Consider the following 10593-nt stretch of genomic DNA (forward strand, 5'->3'; position numbering starts at 1 on the left):
GGGGGGGTTAATCAGGAGGAAGGGGGGAGGGATTTTTACTTGAATGTTTACAGAAGATTTATTTTTGTTTTTTTTATCTTTAGAAATTTAAAATGAATTACTGCATTACTGAATTACTAAAATTTTTAATTAAAAATTGTCGTCATGTCGTCAAACAGATACATGTCTATAAATATCAAATCCACTTTCCACTTCTGTCTAGATATACGACATAATCTGTTCAAGAAAACGGTTAAGCGTGTTTTGAAGGTGGCTGTTGCAGCAATCTTTAACTTAAGGAAATGTCAGATCAAGTATTTACATAACTGGGCACATTACAATTGTACAAAATGCCGACCAAAAAAGTACAAAAAATGTTTAATCGGTTAAATTGTGATCGTACGAACTGTTAAATCTGCGGGACATTGTCTCTTCACATAGCTTGAATTATTTCCCTTTTCGCTTCGGATTTTTGAAATTTTTGAAATTTGATAAAATTTGATACAACTTTGATAATAAGTAATAAAACTGTTAGAAATGGTGTGTAATTAAGGGTTACGTACTTGCCATGAAAAAATACTTTATGATGTACGTAATACGTATTGAGGAAATAATGTTCTGTCAATTTAATACGCAAATAGAAGAAAGTCTTGCGAAGTAGAGGAATAACGAAATAAACAATGGAATAGGTAGACGACATTATAGCAATACGTAAGCGTTTTTGATGTTGTTACAAAGCAAATAGTTTTACTGAACACTTATTTAAATAAATGGGTCTTTTTACACTGCGCAGTTGCTGTGTATCATGCTTATTGGACTTTTTAAAGGTAAAATTTGATTCTTAAGGTCATCTTCCTAATACAGTGTTTTCTGGTTCTCACTGTAAGAAAAAAGAATACATTTTTGTTTTATCTGGACATATCAAAGACAAAACTGTAAGCATTTTTATTTTCGCGTGACCACTCGATTTGCTTTAAAAATCCCATTACTAACTAACCAACTAACTAACTAACTAACTAACTAACTAACTAACTAACTAACTAACTAACTAACTAACTAACTAAATAACTAACTTAGACACAAATATTAAAATTTCTTAAATATATATACTTTGTTTGTCTGTATATTATTTATTTTTTTCGAAATTTCAGAATTTAGTTTTTGCCACAAACTCAAATTTTCGAATCCCTATATAGGTCTTTGCAACCTGATTGCAAAAACATTTGATATTTAAATTTAGATTATCTGATTTTACCGAAACCATAGTTTGAAATATCTAATGTCTACGACGGATATAAGGATTAAAAAATCAGAGTTTGTGGCAAAGACTCAATTCCTTTAAACAGAAAATTCCACGAAATACGATTTTTGAAGAAAAAATACGGTTTAAAGACCAACGGTAAACAGTTCAAATCGTCACTAAATAAGAGGCTCAAAGCACCCTGTAAGTGAGTTAATTTTGATACTACTTTTAAAGCGAACTCACATTTTTATTAAAAGATTGCAAACAAATTTAGAAATTAAGAATCAGAAACATCTTGTCTACTAATTTTCTTTTATTGGAGACCAAGAAATATGTATTAGACTATTTTATAGAATTATCAGAAAATAAATTTTTAGTGAAAAAATAAACTTTTTTTGTATAATTAACAATATATTTTAATATATATTTAACAAATGAATATATTAAACATATTAATAAAGGTTTTTAACTGGGGCATAATAGGATACAGTGTAAGATAACAGTATGGATACAGGGCTCCTGTTTCCATACTTTGAACAGGACTAGGAGCTGGTCTATTTCTCCTGTTCTAAAAAGAGGTTTGACCTCAAGCTTGAACAGGAGAAAAAGAGCAGGAGTACAATGCAGAATGTAATTAGGACAGGTTTTAGGGACAGCAACGTATTTCTTGATAGAAAGATGTGACATTATAAAGTGCAGGGTAGAAAGGAACTAAAAATATAGGAATTATGTAAGAAAGGATGGGAAAGGAAATAGGAAACTTTACGGAAGTACATGATAGGAAATAGTTGGCTAGGATATGTTAGATTAGGGAAGATCAGGAAAGGATATAATAAGATAAGACAGAATAGGATTGGACAGAATAGGACAGGATAGGAAAGGATCTTAAAGGATAGAACAGGACAGTACAGGATAGAAAAATAGGAAAGGATTTGGCAGGACTGGATGGGAAAAGATAGGTTGGAATAGTACAGGACAGGAAAGGAAAGTAGGAAAGTAGGAAAGTAGGAAAGGATAAGGTAGGATTGGATGGAACAGGATAGGCTGGAATAGGACAGGTGTGGACAGGATACGTAAGTGGATAAGTAAGAATGGAATAAAGTGGAAAAGTGCACTAAATACTGAAATTAACTATATCGAGGAAATAGATGAGGAAAGTTTAAAAGAAGGTACTTTAAGGAAAGGAGAAGGTTGGGGAATGGAAATGCCTAGAGCCTCTATGCCGTACAGCTAAATCTATTTCCGGTTTCGATATCTTCAATCAATCAAAAAATCCATCTATCTATCTATCTTATAATGCCAAGGCGAGGTATCTCAGCAATAAAGTTTTAATTTGCATTAAATCCGCGAAACTTTAATGTTGATATTACAACTTAAATTTTTGACATTTAAACTGGGCCAAATTTAATATTTGATAAACTGTAAGGGCCCTGGAACATGTAAAATTCCTGGAATTAGTTGATGAGCCCTGGACCGCTGAACCAGATCCTGAACCCTGGGGCTAGTAGTGTTGGTGTCCTTCAACCTGCCCTATATACTTGTGCTTTGAGCAGGTACAGATTAAAGTCCTTGAACTCACCCCCGACTCAGAACTCTTGTTATAACAAACTACTGACCAGTGTGGGTATCATGCCTAGAGATTTAGAGCACTTATTGCCCTATTTATCAGCCATAGATGTCCCAAACAAAGATCAGCCAACATTCAAAAAAATTATTAGTTTGTGTAAGCCTGCAGTGTCCTTGACACCCTTGTGTATAGTATCTACCGGTGCAGTGACCAGAGGAACTAATCTAATTAGATCGTAACTAAAGAATGACATGGAAAATTAGGTTCTTTAGTTCCGGAATGATCTCACAGGGTTTAGCAAGAATTAGCCATTACATTCATCTGTCGGGGTTAAGTTCAAGATAAAGGTAGGACGAGGAGGGTTGAAACAATTTGCATCAGGATTTCAACATCGTACTGCTGTAATCATGATGAAAATGTTTCTAAAACCTTGAAAATGTGCAACAAAAAAAGATTGGTAAACAAGGATTGAATTATGAATCACACATGAGCCACATGGCATCACATGTTTTTGATATTTTCTAAAATTTGATTTTCTAAAGATATTTTCAAAAGTCCTGACTAGACAGTCTAAGCTCCTCGAAGCTGCTGACCTCCATTAAATGCGGAGAACCCTTGCTGAGGACCAAGTGCGCCAGGATTGAAGGCGGCTGGTCTTAACTGACTCTGTCCAGGGAAGAAAGAGTTCTGAGGAGCAAATCTGTTGGGCTGTGGAGCACCCTGAAACTGTGGGGGGACTCCCAGCTGTGGAGCTCCCTGAAAGGGAGGGTTAGCCCCAAGCTGCTGAGGTCGAGGTTGAGATTGGGCACTCTGGAAGGCAGCTTGAATCTGGGGAGGTGTTCCACTTCTAAATGCAGTGAAGGGAGCATTCTGGGGCTGCTGTTGCTGGACAGGTTGGAATCCAAACTGAATCTGAGGAGTTGATGGGGCAGACTGGGGACGTGAAGGGACTGCTTGAGGAGCAGAAGATGCTTGAGGTGCAGGTTGTGGCTGAGAACCTATGAAGAAAGGCTGATTAGACTGACCAGGTGCAAGGGGCCTGGAGCTCTGAAGGGGTGGAGGACTGCCAGGGAATCCTTGGAAGAATGCTTGAGGAGCAGGAGCTGAAGAAAGTGTAGGAGCTGGGGCAGAACTTCCCTGTACTCTCTGGGGGGAAAGCTGGGCAGGAGCAGCATTAGGTGCAGAATTCTGAACTGGTTGGATTTGGAATGCATTAGGGTTTAATGGAGCAGGGAATGGCTGAGAAACTGGTCTAGGACTGGGGGCTGCTGCTCCTTGTTGGTTAAAGGGTGAGAATACAAAAAATGTGTTTGCAGGAGGTGCTCCTGAGGGGCTTGGTGGGGATGCTCCAGGAGCAGCAGGGGTTGGAGATGGTAATCTTGAAACAGCTGGTGTAGGAGATGCAGGAGCTAAAGATGTTTGGGGAATATTAAGAGGAGCAAAATCCAGTTGGAAGGTTCCAGCAGGAAGGACTGGTCCTCTGGTTGAAGCAGGAGTTGGAGATGGTGCAAGACTGGTTTGTTGGGTAGAGAAGAATGTGGTTGGTCTGGGGGAAGGACTTGAGCCAGCAAGTGTGGTAAGAACAAGATCATCATCCTCCAAGGTAGTTGAGCTAGGAGTGGTTGCAGAAAATGGTGCAGCATTGTTCTGTAGATTAACTTGACCACCACCAACAATGTTTTGACGAAGCTCAGTTTGAAATGTTCCAGTATTTTGATCAAACACAAGCTGACTCTGGAACTGAGAAGATGGAGCCTCCTGTGCTCTGTTCTGTTCAAAAGTGAGAGATGGACGGTTTAATGTGAATCCTTCAAGCTCTGAATCAAAATCAAATGATCCAGGATTGGCAGGTCCAGCAGGTCTTGCAGTTGGTCCCTGGTTGATAACAGTTCTCTGAGGAAAAGGTCTGGGAGTAACAGGAGCTGCAGCAGGGGCAGTAGGCCTGTCATCAGCAAAGTTAAGAAGGTTATCCAGAGCTGATCCTGAATTTCTGGATGGTTGTGCAGGTCTCCTCTGTGCTGGTTGAGCTCCAAAGTTTGTGAAAACAGTTTGTCCTAGGTTAGGATCTTCCTGTGGTCTGTCTTCAGGGCGTACTCTCTGTCTTTTGGCTTCTTCTGGAATGTCTACTTCATCAAGTTGGACACTTGAGGTTTGACGAAATCTTTCTCTGGGATCAACTGGATCTTCAACAACTGCATTGCCATCAATATCAAGATTTTGCTCTAAGTCACCATTCTCACCAACACTGCAAGGAAGTCCAGATGTGTATGAGTACTCTCTTTTCACACCATCAGGATCAATGTATCCATATTTTCCTCGAGTGATACAGTCAACTCCTCTAGTTTCCTCTCTGAAGGAACCATCAGCACCAACATATCCAAAAGTGAAGCTTCCATCAGCATTGTTATGAGAATATTTTTCCAGGGTCCCAATAGGTTCTTGCTTTACTCCTTCTCTGGGTCTACCTCTTGGGGTATCATCATCTCCACGCACTGTTTCTACTCTCTCACCTTGCTGAGGTCTAGGCCTACCCTGTCCTCTACGAGGATCACCGGCAATGCGTCTACGGCCAGCAGCGAGTCTGACAGGCTTAGGTTCAGCTTCATTAAGTTGAAGAGGTGCTTGGGTTGGGACCTCCTCAATTTCTAGTTGCAGAGGTTCAACTTCATCTTTGGAGAACTTGATAAGAGCATCAAGAGCCTGACTTCCACTGGTCCTAGCAGAGTTCTCAGAATCTAAAAATATAAATATTTTTACTAGCATATACCAGAATACCATTTTACAAAGTTGATATCAACGCCCTCATATACATATTTGTAAATTACGCTTTACTTTTTGAATAACAATGGAAACATTGTACTGTTTCTATATATGGGCCTATCCCGATAGATCCATTGTCAAGTTAAACCTACGCCAAACCATTCCAGATCCTTGTAGGAAAATCCTGCATTATTGAAGGTTGTGTAGAAGGATTGTTGAGGGCATAAAATGCAAAGTAATGAGATACTAGAAGCAAGGTGTGCCAGTTCTGATATCAGATTACAAATTTTTGTTGTCCTTTTATGCAGTGTTTTCTTTTAAAATGCAGTTAATGGCCTGATGATGATTTGAGAAATAAAAACTTGCAACCCTGTTTCTGATAAACTTTTCACTACACCTTTTGCACCTTTTCAGAAATATTTGCAGCTTTGCTCTTGTTGATGTACTTGTACTCTGTGTTTTATTCTGATCATATGTAAAGGATTCTTGATTATATTCATTCTTTATCAATCTGCTGAAAGCTAACCCCCCCCCCCCTCAACTTATCATACCTCCTTCAGCTTTTATGCAATATGCAATACATCCTGGTTGATTACCCCATGATGAGATTCCCCCCCCCTCTCAACTACACGTAATCCCCCCTGCCTGCTTCTGAATAATAAACCTAAATTTGCGCATATAAAAAAGGTCAAGACTGCTGGCTAAGTGGTTTACTTTAAATGGAAGTGGAGAGGGGGGGGGCATAGGAAGTAACCTTTAAATTTGTTTCGTTTTTAGAATTAAATAATGTTTTAAAATTTGTTTCCTAATAGTTAACATAAATGAGATCATAATATGAGAGTTACAATAATATAATTTGTTTGTTCTCCAGAACGGTCCAAGAAATGTAAAATAGCATAAAATTATACAATGTAGCACTATAATATAATCGGTATTCAAGCAAATAATTTGATCTAAAAGAATATTTTGATGAATCTCTCTGGTTACCTATTTGATGTGAATATTTAAGATAATGATAATTAAATTTGACGGATCCATTTATGAAAAGTGAACGGCATGGGAATTTACAAAAGTAACACAAAACTTTGTAAATATGAATTCACTATTCAGTCACACTGTGAGAGAGGAGGATTATTGAGGAAAAAGAGGAAGTATTGCCTACGGGGGGGGGGGGGGCAATACAAAAAAGTTCAAAACTAAAATGATTTGGTCTTCGGATCTTAAAAAAATAATAATAAAGTATTCAGATTAAAAATATTACCAATGGCGCTGAGCTGGATAGGACTTCCAACTAGTTCTCCTTCGGGGTTTTCAATATCAAGAAGTTTTGGCCTTGGCCGCCGAAATCTTAATCGTCGAACCTAGAAAAAAGATCTTGAGTATTCATCTCTGTTTATAAAATCACCAGTCAATTAGTTCATAAATTTGGAGTTCAAAAGACTTTTTTGGTTCACTATATTAATATAGAATATGCCAAGTGCAGACCTTAAACTATAATGTAGATTTATATGTAGCTAAACTAAACAAAACTATAATGTAGATTTATATGTAGCTAAACTAAACAAAACTATAATGTAGATTTATATGTAGCTAAACTAAACAAAACTATAATGTAGATTTATATGTAGCTAAACTAAACAAAACTATAATGTAGATTTATATGTAGCTAAACTAAACAAAACTATAATGTAGATTTATATGTAGCTAAACTAAACAAAACTATAATGTAGATTTATATGTAGCTAAACTAAACAAAACTATAATGTAGATTTATATGTAGCTAAACTAAACAAAACTATAATGTAGATTTATATGTAGCTAAACTAAACAAAACTTGAAACAATGGTGTGTAAACCAACTATATCTATGTACTGTCCCAACATTCCTCAACTTCCTGTGCTGTAAAATGCGCTCTACCCACTGTACTGTAAATTGTACTCTATCAACTGTACTGTAAATTGTACTCTACCCACTGTACTGAAAAGTTTACTCTACCCACTGTACTGTAAATTGTACTCTACCCACTGTACTGTAAATTGTACTCTACCCACTGTAACTGTAAAATGCGCTCTACCCACTGTACTGTAAATTGAACTATACCCACTGTACTGTAAAATCTGCTGTACTCACTGTACTGAAAAAATATGCCGTACAGCCTGTACTCTAAATTGCACTGTACCAACTGTTATGTATAATTTACAATACCCAATGAACTTTAAATGCACTGTACACACTGTACAATATTATGTGCTGTACCCACTGTACTGTAAAATGTACCTGGTCCCCTGATTCCTCTTCTTCTTGGCAGTAGACCAACTGCAGCAGTACAGCTGTCGCCTGAACAATTGAATTTGTTATTTAAACAAATAAATTGCGAGTTTTTAAGAAAATATCCAAAACTTAGTTTTTTGTCTGATTTGCAGTACAAAGTACACAGTACACTGTACGAGCAGTACACAGTACACAGTACACTGTACGAGCAGTACACAGTAAACAGATCGTAAAAAATAATGTATTTTTAACAAAGTAAATTTTATTTCCAACATCAATTGAATCTTAAGGGTTTTCAGATTTTATAGATGTGTGAAACTTTTAAATTTCAACATTTAGTCATGTTTAACTGTTTTTTAAATACTTTTTGTGTAAACTTACTTTGTTACTAAACTTTTTTTCAATCATTTAGCTTGTGTTATTTGATATTGAAATACCCAGTATTTAACATTATTTTGTGGACACCGTTAATATTTTTCTAATGTTTTATTTTTGATCACATTAAGTTTAATTTACAGCTGTCAGAAATAAATAGTTTAGTTTTAAACGTAGATATAATGTAGTATAATAATGGTTGTTTGGTTTATTCTAATCGATTAAATTATAATGATAATAATAATAATAATAATTTGAAAAGTAATGTTTAATGATTCCGTTAATTTTAACGCTCAATGTTACTTTATATAGATCCTCTTGTAAATATCAATGTCCAACTATCTTTGTGACAAATTCTCACGGTTTAAAATCTATATATCTATTACAGTTGATTATTTAACACAATAAGTATTAACGGAATTACGTCGTGACATTAAAACAGCTTGACAGATTACGAACAGCTTGACAGATTACGAACAGCTTGACAGATTACGAACAGCAGACTGCATTCCAGTATTATACGTGTTAGTTTTAATAAAGGGTTTTTGTAATAATAATACTTTAATCACAACAATCTTTTATGAGGATTGTAAACATTTTATTACCGTTCACTTAGAAAGTTAAATTTGCGTAAAGAATCCTTATTTTTAAACTAAAACAAGTCCCTTTTCTAGAATTCAAATGGTGGATTTTTACGGCAAAAACAAACAAGAAAATGTTTATAAAACAGAAAGAAAATTTAATGAAATAATAATGGAAAAATGTAATGAAAACGAAACTAAAATACTACAAAAGTTTACAAATATAATTGATTAATAAAAGGAATTCAAAATGGAAATAAATTAATCTCATATTGGGAATTAATGCAGAAATGGGAATAGATGGAATTTTAAAAATGGGAATAAATGTATCTCAATACTTAATTCATTAATCAAAAAAATAAATGTAATGCAGAAATGGGAATAGATGGAATTGAAAAATGGGAATAAATGTATCTCACTGTGGGAATTAATTGATTAGTCAAACATTTAATATAATGGAGACAAAGAAATTACTAAATGGAAAAATGTTTTGAAGAAATGCAAAAAATGAAAAAAATAATGGTATAATGGAAATGAATAGATTTTATGCAAACAGACTAAATGGAAGGAGTAAAATTCATGGAATAAATATAGAAATGAAATAAATATTGATAAGAAATGGAATAAATAAAATAATAATATTTATAAAATAATCATTTTAAAGGGACTGTAAGCGTAATTTCAAGTGGCTCTCATGGCCGATTTACAACGGTACCCTTGAAAACTTAATCTGATGAAATATGTGGATGACAACATGTTTTTCTACCTCTAAAATTGTTTAATTCTAATCATTTCTACATTGCTCCTTAAGAGCAAGAAATGCGCAAGTCACTTTTATGAAAATATAAACCGTTTAAAGAAACAAAAACATGGATATTTGATTCATACTTGATCAGACAAAGCTCTCAAGGGAACTGTTGAAAATCGGCCATCTTTGCATGGAGGGTCACTTGAAATTACGCTTACAGTCTCTTTAACCTGTGTCAATTACATAATATCAATATAATTAACTGCGATCATTAACACCTCGTTAGCGCGTTAGCTATCCTATCATTAACATTTAATTAGTATAATTATTAAATTAATGAGTCTACCAGTAGTTTGGCCAGCATATTATCCCTCCTCCACATCTTAGTTACAACTACCTTTACAACAGTTAGATGTCGCCTATTTAATACATTTCCTAAGCGCCGGGGCGCCTGTTGCGTCCCGGCGCGGTGTTTAGACGCCAACAACACTGTAGCCGCCCCGGGCACTGGACCAATAGTATCTATCTATCTTTACAACTTAGAATTCTATCTATCTATCTTTGTATCTACAGGGAGCCATATTCCAATATGGTGTTTTCTAAAGAAGCCAAGATAACTAAATTTGCGCATTTTTTGGTAATAGAATTGTGAATTTTCATTGTTTACAACAAAACATTCATATTTTGATTGGAAAATTGGGAAGATATAAAGGACACCCTGTATCTTAGAACTTAGAACTTCTATCTATATATCTATCCATCTATCTTTCTATCTATATCCATCTCTTAGTAATCCATCTTTCTATCACTCTATATATCAAAGTTTTCATTTCTATTTTCAATCTGAATAAAAACAAAACATTTTAATTTCTGACCTAGGTTGAGCTAGTTATGACCTTCAAGTGTTTTATTCATTCTCTTTATATATACAATACGTACAATTTGTAGTATATTCTGCAATATAGATCTACTCTTTTGTATATTTATATATTAAGTTGTAATCTTTGTTTGTCTGTTTGTTTGTCCGATCATAACTCAGGAACCCTTGGACAGATGTGTGAAACTTTTA

The 10593-nt window shown here is 35.2% G+C and overlaps 1 protein-coding gene across 1 annotated transcript; it reads right to left on the reverse strand.

The window, feature by feature from the left end:
• Positions 1-1625: 1625 nt before the first annotated feature.
• Positions 1626-10041, reverse strand: LOC111706521 (nascent polypeptide-associated complex subunit alpha, muscle-specific form). Its single transcript, XM_023479416.1, has 4 exons — positions 9871-10041; positions 7827-7886; positions 6811-6910; positions 1626-5524 (listed from the first exon to the last, which is right to left on the reverse strand). Exons 1-4 carry the CDS (start codon positions 9904-9906, stop codon positions 3360-3362), a joined length of 2361 nt encoding a protein of 786 aa, XP_023335184.1. The 5' UTR covers positions 9907-10041; the 3' UTR covers positions 1626-3359.
• Between the last annotated feature and the right edge of the window lie 552 nt (positions 10042-10593).

The sequence above is a fragment of the Eurytemora carolleeae genome, unplaced genomic scaffold (assembly GCF_000591075.1).
Source record: "Eurytemora carolleeae unplaced genomic scaffold, Eaff_2.0 scaffold729, whole genome shotgun sequence".
Taxonomy (NCBI): Eukaryota; Metazoa; Arthropoda; class Copepoda; order Calanoida; family Temoridae; genus Eurytemora; species Eurytemora carolleeae.